The sequence below is a fragment of the Hemitrygon akajei genome, chromosome 31 (assembly GCF_048418815.1).
Source record: "Hemitrygon akajei chromosome 31, sHemAka1.3, whole genome shotgun sequence".
NCBI lineage: Eukaryota > Metazoa > Chordata > Chondrichthyes > Myliobatiformes > Dasyatidae > Hemitrygon > Hemitrygon akajei.
The window spans coordinates 4,776,979-4,800,902 of NC_133154.1; the positions used below are offsets into that span (position 1 = coordinate 4,776,979).

The following is a 23,924-nucleotide window of genomic DNA, read 5'->3' on the forward strand; positions in this document are numbered from 1 at the left end:
CTCACTATGAAAGACTGCGTGCATTCCACAACGCACTAGCCTATATTTTTTTTTGCATTTTAAACCTCGGCCCTGCACCAGTGACCCAGGAAGTTAGAAACCAGACAACTCCTCAGGCAAAATGCGCGTGTGAAATTTAATATCAGCAAAGTGACGAACGCAATCCACGCGGGCAATCTAGCCCGGCTTGAAACGACCTTCAGGCGGTCGCCTGATCCATCATATGACTGCGCATGTCACATGACCGCAGAAAGTTGGTGTTGTCATGTGACCCGAGATGATTGGCAGCAGGCACGGGCCAATCAGCGTTGCGGAGCGGAGTCTATTAGCCGCGGTGCTCCGGCCACAGTTCGTGTCCTCGCTGAGTGAAGGAGGGAGCCCGGTTGGAGTTTCGGAAAATCAGGTGCAGTCGCTATGAACTGGGCCCAGGTGCTGTTACTTTGTAAGTTATGGCTAACTGCTGATGCCATTATCAGGTGAGCAGACAGGTTGTTTATTCTGGCCTCTTTGTTATTAATTTGGGCACCTTAAGGGTGTTGTAAGCGACTTTGAGGCATTTTTTTTGTAAGGTGGTGGTTTATGTTGGGGGGTGGAGGAATCACGGGGTTTACGGGCTTGCAGTAAAATGTTTAATTATTTGGCAGGGTTGGTTAGTCCTGGGCGGGGTTAACACCTTTGAACACGATGGCGGGGTTCGACTTGTAAAATTCTAACATTACTAAACTCGACAAGGGGCAAAAGACCTCTTGGCCTACTGTGGCTTAGAAATGCAGCCTGCTTAAGCCTGTTCAAGATTGTTTAATCAGTACGTTATGTAACGTGAAGGAGAACTAGGTGGACCCGTTCAGTTGCTGATCTAAAGTGGCTTTGAGGTGTTGTTTCCCCGTGCTTCTTGGGCAACAGGTTCTAAGCTTCTAGTTCATTTTAAAACTCGCGCCCCTTTTCATTTAATTCTTTCATTTATGGCATTCTTAATAGTTCATTCACATGTGCACACTCACAAGACATATCTGTGACGCAAGAAATTCTGCAGTTGCTGGAATTCCGCAGACACACACACACTGTTGGAGGAACTCAGCTGGTCAGGCAGCATCTGTGAAAGGGAGTAAACCGTTGACGTTTTGGCCGAGGCTCCTCAATGAGAAGGAAGGGGGAAGGGACCAGAATAAAAAGGTGGGGTGGTGGGAAGGGAGGACTAGCTAAGAGGTAAACACAAAGTACACTGCAGATGCTGGGGTCAAAGCAACATGCACAAACAAGCTGGAGGAACTCAGCAGGTTGGGCAGCATCCGTGGACATGAGCAGTCGATGTTTCGGGCCGAGACCCTTTGTCAGGACGAAGGATCGCGGCCTGAAACGTTGACTGCTGGTTCAAAGTGCATTTATTATGTATGCAATGTACAACTCGGGGAGGGGAGGGGCATTGGGAAGAGGTTGCTGACAGTTGAGGAGCAAGAAGCTAGAGTGGGCAATAAAGAGAAGGGTAGAGAATTTTTTCAGTGTAGTTTTATAAAAAGAAACAGACTCAAACTCTGGAGAAACTCTGGTTCAGGCATCATCTATGGAGGAAAATGACCTGTAACAAACAGGAGAAAATCTGCAGATGCTGGAAATCTGGGCAGCACATACAAAATGCTGGAGGTGCCTCGCAGGCCAGGCAGTATCTAGGAAGAGAGGAGAATTGACGTTTTGGGCCGAAACCCCTCGGCAGGACTCTTTTCCCAGATGCTGCCTGGCCTGCTGAGTTCCTCCAGCATTTTGTGTGTGTGTGTGTGTGTTGCATTGAAATGACCAATACCTGTCTCGAGCTGAGACCTTTCATCTGGTCTTGACTGCCCACTTCGCTCCAGAGATGTTGTCAGATGACCCTTGAGTTTCTGCAAGGTTTTTTTGTTGTTGCTGCAGTTTTCAGCATCTATGTATCTTTCGTCTCCACACTAAAACATGGGCTTGGCCACAGCCGGAGCACGGTGTAGTTCTGGTCACCATCTCGTAGGAAGGACTTGGTTGCACTGGAAGAAACCTTTTCCTCCCTGTTAGGCAAGAGACTGAAGTTGGGAGGGTGGGGGGGGGGTGGCACCTGAGAAAGTACGGAGTAGGTGTAAGGGTGAATCTTCTCACTCAGAGCATGCACTGGGATCTGGAAACCACGGCCAGAAAGGGCAGTTAGTCATTTGGAGCAGAGATGAGGGGGAATTTCTGTAGCTAGCGAGTGAGAAATCTGTGGAAATTGTGATAGCTGTGGAAAACTGTGGAGGCCAAGCCATTGGGTATACTTAAAGTGGATAGTTTGATTGGTTCTTGATTAGTCAGCGTCAAAGGATACTGGGAGAAGTCTGGAGAATGGGGATAATGAATCGGCAATGGTGAATTGGTGGAGCAGACTCGATGGGCTGAATGGCTAAATTCTGCTCCTATGTCTTGTGGTTTTAACATTAAGTATCTAGATGTGCACTTGAATCACCAAGGTATTAAAAAGCTTGTTTTCAAGATGTTCAAAATTGTTTAATGTCATTTCCTGCACACAACTAAGGGGAACGAAATACTCTGGATCTTAGTAGCTGGAAAGAAACCGTAAGAACACAGTAATTTAAAAAGGCACACCGCAACAACCACCCAAATGCACGCAAAGAGCTGTATCAAAACTGAACAGCAAAGATGCACTGCAGCCTGACGGAGCTAAAGAATAAAGAGGAGAAACATCTATTTTAAAGTACTTGCACGAAACAGATACCCACAGAACTTCATGCTAAGATATCTATGAGGTCAGCAGTGCACCATCCAAGGAGTGACCAAATGGGTTGTCCTTCCATATGTTTTGAAATATCTCAAATGATGAACTGACTGCTCTAAGAATATAGAATTTCAGTCACTCACGAGCCAACAGCAGCATTGAGGTGAGTATTTCACAAAAGAATGAGCCAAGCTATAGGACAAGACCAATGTAAGATATGGCCCTTGTGGCTAAAGGGATCGGGGGTATGGAGAGAAAGCAGGTACAGGGTTCTGAGTTGGATGATCAGCCATGATCATACTGAATGGCGGTGCAGGCTCGAAGGGCTGAATGGCCTACTCCTGCACCTATTTTCTATGTCTATGTGGTCTACGAAATCCAACGTGGGGACTGCAGTAGATACTAAGTTTTCTCCCAGATCAGCCAACAATCTACAAGGATCCATGAACATCAAATGGCTGTAAAGTGGCATGACCAACTCTCCCTGGACTCTACCCATGAAGAACTAGAGGGGGCAAGTTTGACTGGGCATCAGTGGAAGTGATGATGCAAGCAAATGTGTATCATGCATGAGAATTCATAGAAGCAAGGTTTTCTGTGAATAATTCTGTAAATACTTGGACATCTATCCTATTATGAGTTGATGTGGACAACATTCCTGATGATGTCCAATCTGCTGATTGAAAAGTGTATAAAGGCTGAGCGTTCGGAGGACATGCCACAATCACCAGTGCCCTGACGATGTCACCTCACGTGATGACAAAGTGCTTGCAAGTAAATTGCCGAGATCTGAGATTGACTCGACCGAACCACACCCCAGAATGATAAATACATAAGGTTGCTTAACATTGGACTAGGCATTGATAAATGTTATGCCTGTATTATAAATTATAGGCTTGGCACTGATAAATTGGCATGCTATGTAGATTGAAACTTGATGGTCAGTATGGATGTGATGGGCTGAATGGCTTGTTTATTGGGACTTTCCATTGTCATGGTCAACCATGGATTTTGGGTCCCAGCAGTCTTGGTGATATGCAGGTCAGTATGATATGTAGAGTAGGTTGTTGCTCATGAAGCAGGCTTCCCCTCTCCACGTAGCTGAGGAATCCTCAGGAACGGCAGAGACCAATGAAGTTTGGAACTGCCATTCAGCATTGAACTCAACATGGGTCCAGATATTTTTTTTCCCTTGGGGCTTATTCCTGGGGCCTTTTCAATGAGTGGGTATAATCGCAAGGCAGCAAATGTTTGAGATTAAAGTTTTCCTTCTCCTAGATGAGCTGCCAACCACAGCAGATGAGCCCTGTGTACCCGAAGGCCTGTTTTTATTGTATGAATAAAACTCCATTCCTAATATTCAGTATCTTCTGTGACACAAGAGAATCATTGTATGTACCAGATTCTGCTCCTAGGGAGCTTGTGGCTTGAGATCCTGCAAATCAAGATGCTAGTGAAAGGTTCAGCCTACTGAATCAGCTTTATATAGTCACCAAACTTGGCAAAGTAGTTGATGAATGACTGAGTTCAAAGTTCAATGTAAATTATCACGGTACTTTTAGTTTGAAAGTGCAAATGTTGATTTTTAAATACTGAATGAGCAAAGTGATTTTTATCAGGCAATGTTATTTAGAAAAGCAAACTTTGAGCATCTGTCTCCTAGATTATTTGTTCTGCACCTTACAATCTTAATATACTTTGTTTATGCGTGATTCATCAATAGAATTTATCCTTGCCTTAAGAGCGATTAGGCTCTTGAACAAAAGGGATAACCACACTCACGTGCCCATCTATTGAGCTATTTGCACAACCAATGATCTCACTTTAATGAGATATCTCATTATCTCATGTTCTTGTTAGTTATTGCTATCTATTTATATTTGCATTTACAGTTTTCTGTGCTCTTCTCTTTCATTGATCCTGTTTACAGATACTATATAGAATTGTTGGGTATGTCCACAGGAAAAAGGGTCTCGGGTTTGTGTATGGTAACATTCAAGTCGTTTGATAACATTTACTTTGAATTACAATAATAACCCTCCTAATGTTGTCATGGAAGCCCTTGGTGCACAATGTAGGATACATGACCATCAGACACAAGCAAAATTGGGCCATTTGGCCCATCAAGTCTGCCCTGCCATTCCATCGTGGCTGATTATTATCCCTCTCAACTCGAGCCTCCTGCCTTCTCCCTGTAACCCTTGACATTAATCAAGAACCTATCAACCTCCACTTTAAATATACCCAATTACTTAGTCTCTGCAGCCATCATGGCAACGAATTCCACAGGTTCACTACTATTTGTTTCTGCACTAGCTGTTGAATTTAACTGTTTAATATATTTGCTGTAATTCATGACTTTTATTATGTATTGCATTGTACTGCTGTTGTAAAGACAAATTTCATGACATATGCAGGTTAAATTTATACCTGATTCTGATTTACTGTTGGGAAAGAAGTTTGCTACCCTTTTCCATGTGACTCCAGACCTACAACAGTGCTCCTGGTTGCTCTCTGAATAGCATTAGAATTCAAGGATGATTGAAAGCTCATTCTCGATAATGGATTTGCAGTGTTGAGCTAAGACTAGATTCTAATCAGAGGCTTTGTGGGGGGTGCTGGTGATGTAGGGGCATGAATTCGGATACAGTGGGCTCTGGTTACACATTGGTAGTGAGAAATAAGGAAGACAACCGGAAACCCTTTTGCTCCCTGCAGTTTCAAGCATACGGGCATAGAGAAGCTAGAAATGGCCAGGAGTGGAAATGAAACTATTTCAGTACTTCAAGTTAGAACTATGAAGAATTTGAAGGTATTGGCGACCATCTTGAATGTTACAATGAAAATGAAGATTCGGTAGATGTAATCATCTAAAAATTCCTACGAAGGCAGCCCATTAAGTATACTCAGTCTGATTTTGTTCAGAACATGGCAGTGTACACTAGATCACTGTGTGGAATGAGCTTCCTGTAGTAGTAGAGGCCAGTTCAGTTGTGTCATTTAAGGTAAAATTGGATAGGTATATGGACAGGAAAGGAGTGGAGGATTATGGGCTGAGTGCAGGTAGGTGGGACTAGGTGAGATTAAGAGTTCGGCACGGACTAGGAGGGCCGGAATGGCCTGTTTCCGTGCTGTGATTGTTATATGGTTATCAATTCACCTTTTGATAATTGGGAACTAATAGTTTTATAGTACTGTAGCAATATTGATAGCATTCTAATTTGTTCTGTATTTCATTTAAAAACCTAATGAGGAATTTAAGGTGGGGGGGGGGGGTTATATGGGAGGCAGGGTTTAAGGGTCGGCTCAACATTGGGCTGAAGGGCCTGTACTGTGCTGTATTGTTCTATGTTCTATGTTACTTGGTTAGATGGGAGTTTCTCTTTTTTTAATACCTACTTGACTATTTCCATGAAACTTCGGCCAATTGGGGTAGCTGCTAAATTGGGCTTAAAATGTACTGTTCCTAATGTATCCCAATTAACCAGAATCTACTATTTATAATAGAGGATTATTTATTTATTTATTTTTGCTCATTGTACCCATTCTAGTCAAAAACCAACTATTCAGGTGAAACCAGCCCTCTATAATATGGCAGATCACATCCAGTACTTCAGAATGAAGGTAGTTCCCTCCCTTTTGGTCTTTCATGTATTTTGTTCCAGTGAGTAATGCTGACGGTGAACATTTGTTTTAACTTCCTTCTGATCCATCAATCTTAATCCCAGGTCCTTTAGTTGTGATGTCTCTGCCAAGGGAAATGCCGAACCTTGTTCTCCCCCTTATAACGACATGCGTCGATCAAACCTTCCATTGGCTGTTTCTGTTCAAAAGAAAACCACCTCTGTCTCTCATCATGAGGAAGCTGTTGTTTCTAATGGTATTCTGGTAAACCACTCCTACAACCTTCTCTAGAGTTGTCATATCCTTCCTGTGGCATGGCCAGTACTCTGCGCGCATACTCTAGTTGTGGCTAACTGTTTCGTACAGTTCTGGTACGGCTTTACTGTTCCAAAACCATGAGTCAGCTGGTGTCGTTAATATATTCACAAGTACCATTTTGGTAGTGTGAGTACCATCACTGTAGGTGGACAGACAGTTACAATTGCTCTGAGCCAAGGGCCCGTGGACCCCTCAGTAAGCCTCCGTGGCATAAAGGTTGGGAGGCCCTGCTGAAGATTTAATATCATAACTTTAATTCTGTGACTTAGTTGGTCTCTAAGTGTATCTTTTATTTTCCCCCTTGAGTGAAGTACATTTTTTTTGCCCACTTGGTTAGTTTATTGACAAGTTCAAAAGTAAATTTTGTTATCAAAGTATGTATGTGTTATCATATACAACCCCAAGATTCACTTTCCTGTGGACATACTACGTACAAAAAGAATAGTTTCAATGAAAAACTGCACAAAGACAGATAAATAACTAATGTGCAAAAGCCAAAAAATTGTGCAAATACAAAATAAGAGTTGTAGAGTCCTTGAAAGTGAGTACACATGCTGTGGAATCAGTTCAGTGACGTGAATGAAGTTATCATTGCCAGTTCAGGCATCTGGTGGTTGAGGGAGAATAACTGTTCCTGAACCTGGTGGTGGTGTGACATTCTCCACTCCTACATAGATTGCTGAGTAGGAATGATAAACTGGAAAATGAGGAGTTCTTGTGGAAGGGGAGGAGGAAAGGTTTTGGAATATGAGATGCCCAAAAGTTGGTTGGGCCCCATTTGGCTGGGGGGGGGGGGGGAGAGAGAACAGGGGAGAGTAGTTGGTGGTCTATATGTATATAACAATCATCCAGGTGTGAATTATTATTTAATCTAATTCTCCTTGGTTTATATAAAGGATAACCTGGAGTGGTTTAGTTAAAACTAAACTGCAGTTGATGTATTGACCTGGGGACTAAGGTGGAGTTTGGAGCCAATATTTATTAAGCAGCACAGAATAGGCCTTTCAAATCACACTGCCCAGCAAACCCCCCCCCCCATTTAATCAAAGATAATTTATAATGACCAATTTTAGCCTTCCGCCTTCCAACGGGTGCATCTTTGGACTGTGGGAGGAAACGGGACGAAGAATATACAAGTCTTTACAGGCAGTGGCGGGAATTGAACCCAGGTCACTAGTACTGGAAAGCGTTGTGCTAACCACTACACTACTGTCCCACTAAAATGAAGGGTACATCTTGGTGTAATAGTCTTCAGTTAGATACTTGGAGTTGACTGGTTACCAGAACTAGTAATCTGTTGTGGTAACCTGGTAAACAACAGATTTACGACATGTCGATGATATTTTTGTAGTGTGAATAAAGTCATCAGAGAGACTGAAGCTAGTGGATATAAGTGGTTTATCCAACAAGCAAGTAGCAGGAATCGTATTGAGACCCTTTTGGAGGAAGAGGCCTGTCAAACACGACATGACATTTTGTATGCTGAAGATCAAAGGACAGTTCTATATTTAGTGTAACTGCAGTATTTTTTGAATTGCACACAACTTTCACACCATCTTCTTTACATCCACGCTCCAAACAATGTTTATCCACACTGTCTGGTTTTTCAGTTGACTGTTGTTCACAGCTCTAGTAGCCTATTGTCCAGAGCTGCTTTTTAAATTTAAGCTACAGTCCCATGTCCAGCTCTGAAGATTGGTTGCTGAAGTTAATATTTTGCTATACTCTCCAAGTCCAGAATGTTTTAATAATACTAAATCTGATTCTGGTGTGTGGGTGCTACTGATGGTAGAGTTGTCATCTCTTGACTCCAGTGACCTCAGTTTGAGCTATGGTCTCTGTGGAGTTTGCACTTTCTCCCTCTGGGTGCCCCAGCTGCCCCTCTTGTCCCAGTGGCCATTCAGTTGGTTGCTTGTAATTTGCTTGTAGTGTGTGGATGGATGGTAGGAGCAGGATTACTTGGAACTGACTGTCCTTTGGTAAGAATTTTTGAGGATGGGAGGGAGTCCAAGAGCCTGGGCTCAACTCACTCCTCCCCCCCCCCCCCCCCACACTTGTCCTGTCTTACCTTAAATGCACTGATACTGTTTGCCCCAACAACTTCTGTGAGTGAGTTCCACTTTCCCAGTGCCCTATGCACTTATTTTAAAAATAATTCTTCTGAATTCCTGGTGTTCATTTGTTTTTTGGTGAATACCTTGAAATCATGCAGTTCTTGGAAATGCTGTTGCATTGCAGTTGCTGTAACAGATTGGGGTTTTAATTCCTGCCACCCTCTGTGAAGAATTTGTACATTTTTCCTGCCACTGTGTGGGTTTCCTCTGGGTGCTCTAGTTTCACTGCCCACAACATTCTGGAAGACCGGATCGAGTTATTAAGTTGTGGGGATGCTATAATGGCACTGGAAGTGTGGTGACTCCTGTGGGCTGCTTCTGAACATCTTTGGGCTGTTAGTTGATGCAAGCAATGCATTTTTGCTGTGCTATGAACTACAGGCGACAAAAAGGGGAAATCTCTAATAAATAGCTATGCCCTTGTCCACAACTGATGGGTGGGTCACCACCTTGGGTCAAGTGAAATGGGTTCTATCCCAACTTTGGGAACTGAGACATCTGCACTTTTTTTCCCTGGGACTGCATGGGTTTCCTCTGGGTACTGGGTGGCCTGCTATGTTAACCAGCTGCTGTAAAATGCACCTGTTGGAGGGCACACAGAGTGAGTAATTGAGGCAATTGAGTGTAGGAGTTGCTTGTGGTCACAAGCACTAGTAGGCTTCTCCCACGTGTTCTCATTCACTTTATCCCCCTTCTACTCAAATCTTTTCTCAGTGAGATGACCCACTTGGCTGCCTGCCTTGAAGGAAAATCATAATCAGGAGAGTGATTAGGGAGGGGTATTTTTATTATTGTAAATATTGCACATTTACAGACCCTTCCGCACTGAATGGTCCCTGTAGTGTTCTTGCACAGGTGTAAAAACTCTGAACTAAACACCAAGTATAAACCGGTCAATGAGGCAGGATCCCAGTAAGATTAACCGTTTACTGTTCACTCTTCCACATTAACGTATGGTGAAAACTGTTGATAAAACAATAGAAAATATACAGTATTTGTTTCCTTTTGGCATCACGTTTACATCATAAATACTTGCAAAAGTAAAACTACAACTGTATTACATTAAAGTACAACATACAGTCAGAATCTACCTATGCCATTGACTGGCTTTAAATACACTTCAACACAAACTATCCGCAACTCTTTAAATAACAAAGAACATAAACTTTATCAACCATCATTACTTTTAACAGAATCAGCGTTAACATTTTTACTTCAACATATCAATTATCTTATGAAATTATGGCGTTGCTTCTCTGATGTTTCTAGTGCGTAGAAAGAAAACTTCTCTCGTGCTAATCCTGCACACACAACCCCCCCCTCCCCGTTTCTCCAAACCGGTATTTTCCCACAAGACGCGGCGAAACCAGGTGTGATGTCATCGCATGCCGCGATGTATCACAGACAACGAATTTACTTTCAACAACCTTAACTTTAACTAGAAAATGATTACAAATGAATTACTAAAGCGAAAATATAACAAACTAAATGAATGCCTTAAGGCAACACAGTTCCATTTAATTTCAGAACATATACAACCTGAAATTCTTGCTCTTCACTGGTAAACCATTCCTACAACACATCCACGAAACAGAAGAAAATCCCATGGGAGATGGAAGAAAACCGCAAAGAATGAATGACAGGAAAACACTAAACCTCAAAGCCACACGCGTACACCATCGAACTTCCCTCCATTTCTTTCAGTAGGAAGTATCAACCTCCATGCAAATCATAGTGAAAGTCCCCAAAGACACCGTGACCCAAGTCCATTTTAAAAACTACAGTTTAACATGCCACAGGCTCTGTCACATTCCTCCAGTTTCCTCCCATGTTCCAAAGATGTACGGTTAAGTTTAGTGAGTTGTAGGGATGCTATGTGGGCACCAGCGGTACACAGTCCTTGCTGATGTGATTTGACACAAATGATGCGTTCCATTGTTTCAATGTGCATGTGACAAATGGGTGCTATTTGCCTTCTGGCCCATCAAGCCTGCACCTCCCAGTTACACATGTGATCAATTAAACCACTAACTCAGGCCTTTGGAATGTGGGAGGAAACCCGCGGGGGAACGTAGAGAGCAAACACGAGGAAATCTGCAGTTGCTGGAAATTCAAACAACAACAACACACAAAATGCTTCTCCCTATAGATGCTGCCTAGCCTGCTGTGTTCTACCAGCATTTTGTGTGTGTTGTTGGGGAACATAGAGACTCCTATTTTGGACAGCAGTGGAATCGAACCTGTGTCACTGGCCCTGTACTACCGTCACTCGAACCGCTATGCTCCTATGCAACCTGGGGTTGGAAATAACTCAAATGAAAAGAGGATTGGACAGGATTCTTAAAGGGGGGGGGGGCAAATTTTAAATGTTCAAGGTAGTGTATACAACTTTGAAATTTGTCTCCTTACAAGCAAAACAAACACCCAAAATGACTTTTTTTTAAAAAAAACACACAAGACTGACAAACACTCAACGTGCAGAGAAAACAATAAAGGCAAGCAAGTTTGCATTCGGAGCTGATGCTCGTGAAAAAGTCTGTCCACAGATACAAAACTGCAGAACGGAGTAAACATCTTGGAGCAGTGAGCTGAACTAGCCCATCCCTCTCCTCTGGTCCTGACACCCCAGATCCTGGCCTTTTGGGGCTTTGAGTAAAGAGCCAGGAAGTGTGAAGTTACTTCATGAAAAATATTTGTTCTATGAAAAATCATGTAATCGGCGTGGGGGGGGGGGGGGGGAGTCCCCGGGAATGTTTTTACTGTGGGGAATTTCTGGGGACATTGAGTGTTCAGCACTCTTCTGCATCACCACTCTAAATTCCACAGCCGAGAAAGCACGTCAATATCTATTTTCTCAGGATGCTGAAGAAATTCAGCACGCCTCCATTGACACTTGCCAGTTTTTATTGATGCACCGTAGAAAGCATTCTACCTGGATGCACAATGTACAGCAACTGCTCTGCTCAAGACCAAGAAACTGGAGAGTCTCTCGCTCACTGCTGCCGGACGAAGGTCCCTGAGTTCAGATGGTGTCTCTCTCTCTCTCTCCCCTCAATGCTGACTGAGGATCGTGCTGGAATCCTGGGTCTAGGGCAAGGTTTAATCGATGCAGTTTCTGGTTTTGGACCCGTAGTTCACATTATGATGTGTTTCTTGTTGCAATTCTGGGCATTTGTTTTGAATCGGGGCGGCCTCCAGATAACGAACACTGAGCTGGACTGAATATACCTGGATTCTATTTGATTGCTTTTTTCACTCATTTGTTGCTGTTTTGCATGTGTGTGGCTACGTGTTGGTTTATTCTTTGAACAGGTTCCATGGTTTTCTTTGTTTCATGGCTGTCTGTGGAGAAGATGAATCTTGGGGTTGTATACTGTATACATTGATAATGCACTTTTTGTAGGCACAGCCCAGTCCATCACGGAAACCAGCCTTCCCTCTATGGATTCTGTCTACACTTACTGCCTTGGTAAAGCAGCCAGCACAATCAAAGACCCAACCCACCCTGTACATTCTCTCCTGTTCTCCCCCCCCCCCCCCCAAAGAAAAGTGGGTAGAAGATACAAAACCTAAAAGGGTGTGTCACCAGGCTGGAGGAGAGCTTCTGTTATCAGACTCTTGAGAGGACCTCTTGTGCGATAAGATAGACTCCTGGCCTCAGTCTGTCTGTTTATGATCTTGTATTTTATTGCACTGCAGTTTTTCAGTAGCTTTAAAACTTTATTGTGCATTCTGTTACTGTTTTACCTTGTTCTACCTCAATGCACTGTGTAATGGAGTGATCTATATGAGCAATATTCAAGGCAAGGTTTTCCACTGCATTTTGCTAATTGTGACAATAATGTGTCTTAAATGCTTCTGATTAAAGACCTGGTTGGACGTTGGTAATATAAAATACTGCTACTGGTTCATTGGTGAAACTGGCGGGGCAGCTAAGTGTCCTGGGTTGTTGTACAGACCAGACCCTCGGGCCCTGGTGTGGCTGTTACAGCCTTTCACTGGAGGCCATGTGGGAGAGCAGAGTCACAGCAGGTTGGAGATTGGCTGCTCGTCAGTGCTGCCCTCTACTGTTCGGTTCCTGCAATACAAGCTGGAACACTTGAGGTTGGCCCAGCACGAGGCCTGCTGCTTTATGTCCATCATCTTTATCAACTGCTGCATTCTTGTTCTTGCAGAAATGTGGCTCCAGGACCATATCCGATCCTCAGGCCATTCCGTTTGGGGATTAGTGCTCATATTTTTGTGACTAGATGTGCTGTGTGCAACAGTGTTTTGCACCTTGCCCCCCACCCCCCCCCAATCCCAGTGGAGTGATGTTTCGTTTAGTTGTGTAAGTGTTGTATGGCTGAATGACAATTAAACTTGAGCTGATATACCAAGGTCAGGTCTGCTTGGACAAGATTGAATCTTCCCAAAACATCCACTCTGAGCCTGTATTCTTGGTGGGTTTTGACCTAGGGTCAGATAATCCTGAAGTCCTGAACTCAGTGAATCGGCAATGTCGCAATGCTAATAGCACCAGCTTAGCTTGTCCACGACATGCTAACCCTAACCTGAGAGGAAACCAGAACACTCGGGAAAGCCACGTGGTCATGAGGAGACTGTACCTTCTCCTTAAAGACAGGAATCAAACTCTGATCTTGCTGTGCGGCAGAAGAGAGGTGAATATTAGCTTTTTAGATTAACGTGAAATGTTGGTGCTCCCAGTATTTGGCCTGATCATAATGGCTTGGCCACTGGCTGCAATTAAATATTGTAGGGGGACAGTACAAGTTATCCAGAGACATTTTGGATGCAGTGGGGGGTTCAGAAGCTTAATGGCCTGGGAAAGAAGTTGTTTCCCATCCTGACCGTTCTGGTCTTTTGTGCATTTGGGGTCTCCTACCTGATGGTAGAAAGTCAGGACGCTGGATGGGTGTGATCCTTGAACACTAAGAGCCCTGAGTATGTAGCACTCCTGATAAATGTCCCTGATGGATGGTGGGGCGACCCCTGTGATCCACTCAGCCATTCTCAGTACTGTGTAGGGACTTCTGTCCGATGCTCCTGTAACAGATGGAGATGTAACTTGTCAGGATGCTGTCAGTGGTGTTCCTGTAAAATTCAGTTAAGATGACGGGGGGAGCCTCACTTGCTCCTTAGGAAGTGGAGGTGCTGCTAGGCCTTAATCAGGGAAGTGATATTGAGGAACAAAGTGAGATCTTTTGTGATGTGAACTCCTTGGAGCTTGGTGCTGTTAACTCTATGGAGGAGCCATGTCTGAGCAGAGGGGATGGTATCTTCAACCCTTTGAGAATGTCCTGACATTTTAAAAATAAATCAACTATATTGAATTTTCAATGAAATTGCATATCTTCAATGGTATACAGATCTATCTCATCTCCTTTCTACAATACCCTCAAAGTACTGGAGGAATTCAGCAGGCCAGGCAGCATCTGTGGAGGGAAATGGTCACTATTTTGGGCGCAGACCCTTCATCAGGAGATGCTGACTATCCATTTCCCTCCATGGATGCTTCTGACCTAAGTTCCTCAAGATTTCCAGCATCTGTAGAATCTCTTGTGTCTATCATCTCCCTAACTGTTTTAACAACTTGGACTTGTAGCCAATGGGTAATAGTCATTGAAAGCTACAGCACAGAAACGGGCCATTCCCTTTGGCCCATCCACTCCGTGCTGAACTATTTAACTTGCCTTGTTCCAAGAACCTGCACCCAGTTCTTAGCCCTACAGTCTTGCCATTCCATGTACGTATCCAAACTTCTCTTGAATGTTGAAATCAAAATTGCATCCACGGCTTGCGCTGACAGCTCGTTCCACTCTCTCACCACCCTTTGAGTGAAGAAGTGTCCCTTGTTCTCTTTAAACATTTCACCTTTGACCTGTGGTCTCTGATTGTTGTCCCACTCAACCTCATGGAGGGGGGGGGGGTGTGGAAGCCTCCTTGCACTTACTCCATCTATACCCTTCATAATTTTGTATACCTCTATCAAATCTCCCCTCTTACCTTCTATGTTCCAAGGAATAAAGTCCTAATCATTCCCTATAACTTGGGTCCTCAGTCCCAGCAACATCCTTGTAAATTTTCTCTGTACTCTTTCAATCTTATTTGTATCTTTCCTGTAGGTAGGTGACCAAACCCACATACAATACTCCAACATCATATACAACTTCAACGTAACATCCCACTTTCTATACTCAGTATTGTTATTTACAAATGGCAATGTGCCAGAAGTTTTCTTTACGACTCTACCTATGATGCCACCTTCAATGATTTAAGGGTCTGTATTCCCAGATCACTTTGTTCTACCACACTCAGTCCCCTACCATTCACTGTAAGACCTACTCTTGTTGGTCCTACTGAATTGCAACACCTCCCACTTGTCTGTATTGAATTCCGTCTGCCATTTTTCAGCCTATTTTCCCAACTGATGCAGATCCCACTGCAAGCCATGATGGCCTACCTCACTGTCCACTACATCCCCAATTTTGGCGTCGTCAGCAAATATGCTGATCCAGTTAACCACATTATCATCCAGTTAATTGATTATAGATTAACAACAAAGGACTGATCCCCTGCAGCACACCACTAGTCACAGGCCTCCAGTCAGAGAGGTAACTCTCAGGCTTCTCCCACAAACCCAATGTCTAATTCAATTTACTACCTCATCCTGAATGCCAAGCGACTGAACCTTCTTGACCAATTTCCAAGGTGTATGTAGACAACAGCCACTGCCTTGCCTTCATACACTTTCCTGGTAACTTCCTCAAAACTCCAAGGTTGTTTAGACATGATCTATCACACACAAAGCCATGCTGACAATCCTTAATCAGTCCATGTCTGTCAAAGTACTTGTATATCTGGTCCCTTGGAATTTCTTCCAATAACTTTCCCACAGCTGATGTCAGACTCTCCAGCCTATAATTTCCTGCTCTATGTTTAGAGCCTTTTTTTTAAAACAGTAGAACAACATTGGTTCTCATCCAATCCTATGGTACCCCTCCTGTTGCTAGGGCCTCAACAATTTCTGTACTTGCCTCCTGTAAGGTCTGAGAGAACACCTTGTCAGGCCCTGGGGATTTATCCACCCTGATTTGCCTCAGGGTAGCAAACACCCTCTCTAAACTATACAGGGTCCATGAAGTTGACGCTGATTTTTGCCTCGATTCTATGGACTCTATCCATCTCCGAGTAAATACAAATGCAAAGAACGCATTTAAGATCTTTTCTCGTCTGTTTTGGCCGCACACATGGATTACCATTTTGGTCTTCCAGAGGGTCAATTTTGCTCTTTGCAATCCTATTGCTTTGACGTGTCAGGAGAATCCCTTGGGATACTCCTTGTCTGCTATGCAACCTCATGCCACCTTTTAGCCCTCCTGATTTCTTTAAGTGTACTCTTGCATTTCTTGTACTCCACAAGAACCTCATTTGTTCCTACTTGCCTATACCAGCTAGGCATCTCCCTCTTTTTCTTATCCAGGGCCTCGATATCCCTTGAAAACAGGTTTAGGGAACCTTGGCTACCTTTACCTTTTTATTCTGACAGGCACAGACAAACTTTGTACATTTTTTATTTTAAAGGCCTTCCACTTTCTAAGTACCTGTTCTAAGTTGTGTGTGCTACTGTGCTTTACATCCTGCTCTGGAGAAACATTGTCTTGTTTGACAGTATATAAGTAAATGACAATAAACTTTTTTTGGCAAGTAACTGTAGGGACAGGATTGGGGAACACACGGAGGGGTGGTTGAAGACTAGAATTGGGGAGTACATAAAGAGGGGGGTGAAGGCAGTTTATGGGGAGAAGTACTCAACATCTTTCACTGTTTCACAGAATTCCGCTGACAAAATTCCAGTCCATGCGCCATTCGCTGACGGATGTTGCAGGCTCTGTTGAGAATCTTGTTGCTGCCGGACAGCTTGGGAATGGGAAGTATACCAAGTCCTCGGGAGATACTCCGGAAATCCTCACAAACTACCTGGATGTGAGTACATGTTCCTTCTAAGCAAGGACTGTCCACTGCAGTCTCTGCAGGACTTTATAAAGCAATGGTGAGGCCTCGCATGGAGTATTGTGAGCATCTTTGTTCCCCTTATCTTCAAAAGGATGTCCTGAAATTAGAGGTTCAAAAGGGTTCCAGGATTGAACAGTTTGTCATATGAAGAGTGTCTGATGGCTCTGGGCCTGTATTCACTAGAATTCAGAAGAATGAGGGCTGATCTCATTGAAACCTATCAAATGGTGAAAGGCTGCAATAGAGTGGCTGTGGAGAGGATGTTTCCTGTGGTGGGAGTCTTAAGACCAGAGGACATGGCCACAGGGGTGTCCTTTAGAATGGAGATGAAGAGGAATTTCTTTAGCCAAAGGTTTCAATAGGTACATTTAATGTCAAATGTAAACAATATACATCCTGAAATTCTTTTTCTTTGCAAACATCCACAAAAACAGGAGTGCCCCAAAGAATGAATAACAGTTAAATGTTAGAACCCCTAAGCCCCCTCCCATAAACAGGGTGGTAAATCTGTGGAGCTCCTTGCCTCCAGATCTGCCTGTGGCAAAGCCTTTATGTATATTTAAAGCAGTGGTTGATAGAATCTTGATTGATCCAATTTTCCTCTCCCCAAAGCACTTCATGCCCTGACCAACCATGATGAAATGGTGGAGCAGACTTAATGGGCCAAATGGCCTAATTCTGCTCCTATATCTTGTGGTCGTGGTCGGTGTCTCTGGATTATCATTTGTACACACTCCTTCCCTAACTTTGTGCTGTTTCTGATTTATGTTGCTCTCCTTCCTTGCTCTCATATCTGGAGCAACATAAAAAGATGGGGGCAGTCAACAGGTCAGGTCAGGGAATTTTTTTATTGAAATACTGCGTGGAATAGACCCTTTCAGCCCTCTGAGCTATGCTGCCCAGCAATGCCATTTTTTACTTAAGTCCCTAGCCTAATCACGGGACAGTTTACAGTGACCACTTAACCTACGAACTGGTACGTCTTTGGACTGCGGGAGGAAACTGGAGCACCCGGAGGAAACCCCCATGGTGATGGGGAGAGCGTACAAACTCCTTACAGCAATGGCGGGAATTGAAACTGGGTCACTGGTACTGTAAAGCGCTGTGCTAACAGCTACACTACCGTGCTTTCTCCCATGGAGAGAAATGAACAGTTGATCTTGACCACCTTCATCAGGACTGGAAAGAAAGAGGAGATGGCCATATTGAAGAGGTTAGGGGAGCATTGGAGCGAGGCCTAGCAAGTGTTTCTGGGGGGAAAATGAGGAAGGTGCAGGACGTGTTAAAATGAAGAAATACTCAAATGGTAAAATAGTATAATACAACCATGACTGATGAGGGAAGTCAAAGCTATTGTAAAAGCAGAAGGGTATACGAGACTGTGGTGGCCAGTGCTATCATGTTTGCTGTTGTGTGCTGGGGCAGCAGGCTGAGGGCAGCAGACACCAACAGAATCAACAAACTCATTCGTAAGGCCAGCGACGTTGTGGGAGTGGAACTGGACTCTCGGACAGCATCCTCTTTTCAGACACCACCGCCAAAGTTGCATGCCATCTTGGACAATGTTTCCCATCCACTCCATGATGTACTGGTTAGGCACAGGAGTACATTCAGCCAGAGACTCATTCCACCGAGATGTAACACTGAGCGTCATAGGAAGTCATTCCTACCTGAGGCCATCAAACCTTACAACTCCTCCCTCGGAGTGTCAGACACCCTGAGCCAGTAGGCTAGTCCTGGACTAATTTCCACTTGGCATGATTAACTTATTATTATTTAATTATTTATGGTTTTATATTGCTATATTTCTTCACTGTCCTTGGTGCGGCTGTAACGAAACCCAATTTCCCTCGGGATCAATAAAGTATGTCTGTCTGTCTGACAAAGCAAAAATTAGTGGGAAGATAGAAGATTGGGAAGATTTTTTTAAAAAATCTACAGAGAGCAACTTTTTTAAAAAACCCAACAACACATTAGTAGGCAAAGGATGAAAGCAAACTAGCAAATAATATCAGAGTGGATAGTAAGTTTTTTTTCCAAGAATAGTTAAAAAAAAAATGAGAGTGGACGTGGGACCACTTTATATATTAAAAAAAATGAGGCAGGAGAAATAATAACGGGAACAAGGAGATGGCTGATGAACTAAATGAGTTTTGCAACAGCCACTGGAAGACATGAGCAATATGCTTGATGTTGTCGTGTGCGAAGGAAGAGAAGTGGGTGCAGTTACTGTTACAAGAGAAGGTGCTCAAAAAGCTGAGACCTAAAGGTACACAAGTCACCTAGACCAGATGAACTGCACCCTAGGGTTCTGAAAGAGGTGGCATTAGAGATGATCTTTCAAAAATCATTGGACTCTGGCATAGCGCCAGTGGACTGGAAAATTGCAAATATCACTCCAGCCTTTAAGAAAGGAAGAAGGCAGCAAAAAGGAAATTGTAGACCAGTTAGCCTGATCTCAGTGGTTGGAAGATGTTAGTCAATTGTTAATGATGACGTGATGGAGTACTTGGTGACACAGGACAAGATGGTACAAAGTCAGCATGGTTCTTTCAGGGGAAAATCCTGCCTGACGAACCTTTGGAATTCTTTGAGATTACAAGTAGGACAGATAAAGGTAATGCAGTGGATGTTGTATATTTGGACTTTTATAAGGCCTTTAACAAAGTGCCACATATGAGGCTGCTTACCTGTGGTATTACAGGACAGTTACTAACATAGTTAGAGCATTGGCTGATTGGTAGGAGGCAGCAAGTGGGAATAAACTTTTCTGGTTGGCTGCCAGTGAACTAGTGGTGTTCTGTAGGGGTCGGTGTTGGGACCACTTTATACTATATTTAAATGATTTCAGATGGAATAGATAGTTTTGTTGCCAGGTTTTCTGATGATATGAAAATTGGTGAAGGGGCAGGCAGTGTTGAAATGGGTAGGATGCAGAAGGACTTGGACAGATTAGGAGAATGGCAAATTAAGAAAGTGGCAAATGAAATACAATGTTGGAAAATGTGTGGTCATGCACTTTGGTAGTAGGAATGTGTGAGCTATTTTCTAAATGGGGAGAAATTCCAAAAATCTGAGATGCAAAAGGACTTGGGAGTCCTTGTGTAGAACACCCTAAAGGTTAACTTGCAGCTTGAGTCGGTGGTGAGGAAGGCAAATGCCATGTTAGTATTTATTTCAAGAGGTCTAGAATAGAAGAGCAGGGATGTGATGCTGAGGCTTTTTAAGGCACTGGTGAGGCCTCACCTTGAATATTGTGAACAGTTTTGGGGCCCTCATCTTAGAAAAGATGTGCTGGCATTGGAGAGGGTCCAGAAGGTGTTCACAAGGATGATTCCAGGAATGACAGGCTTTTCATACAGGGAATGATTGGCTCTGGGTCTCTACTCATTGAAATTTTGGATGTGGGGGGGGGGGGGGGAAAGAATCTCATTGAAACCTTTTGAATGTTGAAAGGCCTAGACAGAGTAGATGTGGAAAGGATGTTTCCCATGGTGGGAGAGTCTAGGACAAGAGGGCACAGCCTCCGGATAGAAGAGCACCCTTTCAAAACAGATGCGGAGAAATTTTTTTAGCCAGAGTGAATTTGTGGAATTTGTTGCCACAAGGCTGTGGAGGCCAGGTTGTTGGTGTATTTAAGGCAGAGATTGATAGGTTCTTGATTGGACATGGCATCAAAGGTTATGGAGAGAAGGCCAGGAACTGGGGTTGAGGGGGGTGGAGGGGGGAGAGATCAGATTGGCAGAGCAGACTCAATGGGCTAGATAGCCTGATTCTGGTCCCAAGTCTTGTGGAGAGGGGACTGATGGGAAGGAGGGAGAGTGGAAAGGTAGGAAGCTTGGAGGTGATGGGTGGAAGTGACGAGGGTCTGAACAAGGTGAAATCTAATTGGGCAGCAGGCCATGGAATAAACGGTGGGGAGGGGAGCCGGTGGGAATGTGTGTGTGATGGGCAGATGGAGGGGCTGGTAGGATAAAGGGACGGGAATGGTTGCTTTTTGCTATGTTTCCCTCAGAACTTGTTCTGAGCAATTTTTAACTTGCCCAGGGTGCTCACTAGTGTTCCTGTCTTTCAGGCCCAGTATTACGGCCAGATTGGCATTGGCACTCCACCACAGCTCTTCACCGTGGTCTTTGACACTGGATCATCCAACCTGTGGGTGCCTTCATCCCACTGTTCCTTCTGGGACATTGCGTGTTGTGAGTGAAGCAAACGTGCTTGTTTTCAAAAAAATAAATAAATAAATAAAAATTAAAAAAAAAAAATCAAATCTTTGGGTTGGGCATAATTCTAGGTTGGTATTGTCTGTTCCCTAGTTGTCATAAAGCTACTGGAATCATTGCTGCCTCACTAGGAAATGTAGAGAATGCAGAGTACTCTGGCCTACCCTGGGAGTAGTTTCCAGGGCAGTGCAGAAGGACCTTTGTCTACCTTCCACACCATCCCAAAATCTCCCAGGACCTTTCCTGTCCTGGGAGCATACCAGCAAATTTATTATCCAAGTTTGTAGAACGTAACTGGCACTTGGCTGTCCTGACATGCAAGGTTAGCTCTGGTGGACTGTGTGGGTGAGATCCAATAGCCAGGAAGGCAGTTTTACAACACTCCTTGGAGAGCAAAGAGTGTGACAAGGCAGAGAAGAAGTTGTGGTCATTCGACAATGTGCTAATTCGACAATTTGTAATGACCAGTGTGAGCAAAAGTCTTGTGCTGGGCAACTTTTCGCCCATTGGAGACAACATGTGCGATCTGAATTTCTGAGTAGAAATAAACCTGAAGCTATCCTAAAGATGATAAACTACCAAGTCAAGCTTGTTCATTAAGAGAAATAAAACTGCCATCGCAAACCGAAAAGGAAATGTGATTGTGTATAACCGTGAAATAGATTTAACATGCCAACGAGGCAAAGGGTGACAACCTTTTGTGTGTAGTTTAAATTCCTTCGTGGGCTAGTAACAAAAGATGTGTGCGTTAGAGTTATCCACTGCAACCAAGGAAGACCCCAGTTGTGACGGCTACTTGTACCACTGGACCCAGACTTCGGAGGTCGAGAGTGGAACTGCCCTTGCTGCAACATCTATTCTATCCGTTTTTAGAAAGAAAAACCTCTCCCACACAGATTTCCTATCATTGTCGGTTGTGATGGACAGCTACCATACCATATCCAGCCCTGGGGCTCGTCATTCTTGCAGGCACCTACAAGAAGGCCAAATTTATATTAAAAAAAAATAGAAATCCATGAGGACTTAAAACATGCAAAAGAGCACAAATAGTGCAAATGATAAAAATAAAATAGATAAATAATGCCGAGATCACGTGCTGCAAAGTCCCTGTGAGTGAGTTTGTAGGTTGTGGAATCGGCTTGGCGACGAGGTGAGTGAAGCTGTCCTCGTTGGTCCAGGAGCTTGATGGTTAGAAGAACAACTGTTCCTGAACCTGCTGGTTTAGGATGGTGTGGAAGTTGCTCATGTTGGTTCTGGCCTCCAGGGGTGGAGGGGAAAAGAATTTTCTTTAAATAAAGGGCTGTTAAGATTTGAACACCAGGGGCTACAAGTCGGTCGCTGAAATTACTTGGTGGTGTCAGTGGAAGTATAAGGATGAAGTTGGCTCTTTTTAAATGAAGCCCTTTCCACCTAGGGGTTCACCACAAGTACAAATCAGATGCATCCAGCACATTCGTGAAGAATGGAACAGCGTTTAATATTCACTATGGAACTGGGAGCCTCAGTGGATTCCTCAGCCAGGACACTGTAACTGTAAGTAAAACTGTCTCGTGCTCTTGGTTTAAGTCATACATTGGTTAGCATTTAAGAGTTTCATAACAAATATTTCATAGAATACTATAGTGTGGTTTCATACTTACATTTATTATAAAGTATGTATGCATTATGCAACCTTGAAATTCATCTCCTTACAGGCAGCCACAAAACAAGAAACATGAAAGAACCAATTTAAAAAAAAAAAACAGCAAACGCCCAATGTGCAGAGAGGAACACAAATCATGCAGGCACACAGCATTCAGAATGAAAGCAAGTCTGTAGTCATGAGGCCTGGAGCAGCCCTCCGTCTCAATGCAGGGAAGAGCGGAGTAAACGTCACAGAGCAGTGAGGCAGAAATCAGCTCTTGCCTCTGATCCCGACACCCTGTCTTTCCAGTCTATATGGGCCAGTGTTTAAATTGGCCATACAGCAGATTGTACCTGGTATTGGGACGTGGGACCACTGTTGCGCTCGGGGCTTAGACCACACCAAACAGCCCAAAGCCACTCTCAAACTCTCCAAATCAGCTTGGCGCCCTGAATGATCTGACCTCACGCCCAAGCCAGTTGCAAAGGCAATGGAACTCCTCTGCTCAGACTTTGTTTCATCGGCTTCGATTCTGCAACACACCAGCGTGGCTCGTCCCTGGAACTCGCTTCACTGTAATGATAATTTAACAGTTTACTTCAGAAAAGACGTTTTTAGTTGAATTTCTTGCCGTTTGAACTACCAGAGAGCTGTTGCAAGAGTTCAGTGGCGCCATCTTAACTGGAAGTTGGCGAGTATTAATCTCATCAATCAATCTTCAGATTTACAGATTAGATTTAAAATGCAGGTCCGCATTTACAAATTCCCCGCATGAAAGCTGCCCAGAGTCCATAAGAACGTGACGTAGGAGTAGAATTAGGCCATTGAGACCATTGAGTCTGCGTTGCCATTGGCTTTATCCACACTGCTTCAGGAGACAAAGTAGAATAATAACTGTTCCAATGGTCGGATAGTGACTTCCTGAACCTGGTGGTGTGGGGCTAAAGCTACTGTACCACCTACCCAGTGGTTATAGCAAAGATGGTATAGCCTGGATGGAGGATCCTTGACGGATGCTGTTTCTAATCCTGGGAGTGTTTGAAGCAATTGTAGTCAATTTGTTGACGTGGGCATGTTACACTTGCTGTGAGCAGAAGGTATGCCCAGTAATGGAGGTTGAGGAGTCCCTGACTCAACACTCTAGCAGATGAACCAGTGGCAGTGAGAAGATCTGCACCCTGACTTGAATGTTCTATTGGCATTCACTTGGCATTAGGTTATTGTCACATGTGGCAAGGTAGAGTAGACTACCATGCCACCAAGAAGATCGA

The 23,924-nt window shown here is 43.8% G+C and overlaps 1 protein-coding gene across 1 annotated transcript in view; it reads left to right on the forward strand.

Moving 5' to 3' along the window:
* The first annotated feature begins 317 nt into the window (after nt 1–317).
* Nucleotides 318–23,924, forward strand: part of LOC140719327 (cathepsin D-like) — a 35,558-nt gene continuing 11,951 nt past the window's right edge. Inside the window, exons 1-4 of the mRNA XM_073033885.1 lie at nt 318–476; nt 16,626–16,776; nt 20,882–21,005; nt 22,444–22,562. Of these exons, the coding sequence (XP_072889986.1) occupies nt 415–476; nt 16,626–16,776; nt 20,882–21,005; nt 22,444–22,562 (456 nt within the window). The 5' untranslated portion in view covers nt 318–414. The remainder of the gene's footprint in view (nt 477–16,625; nt 16,777–20,881; nt 21,006–22,443; nt 22,563–23,924) is intronic.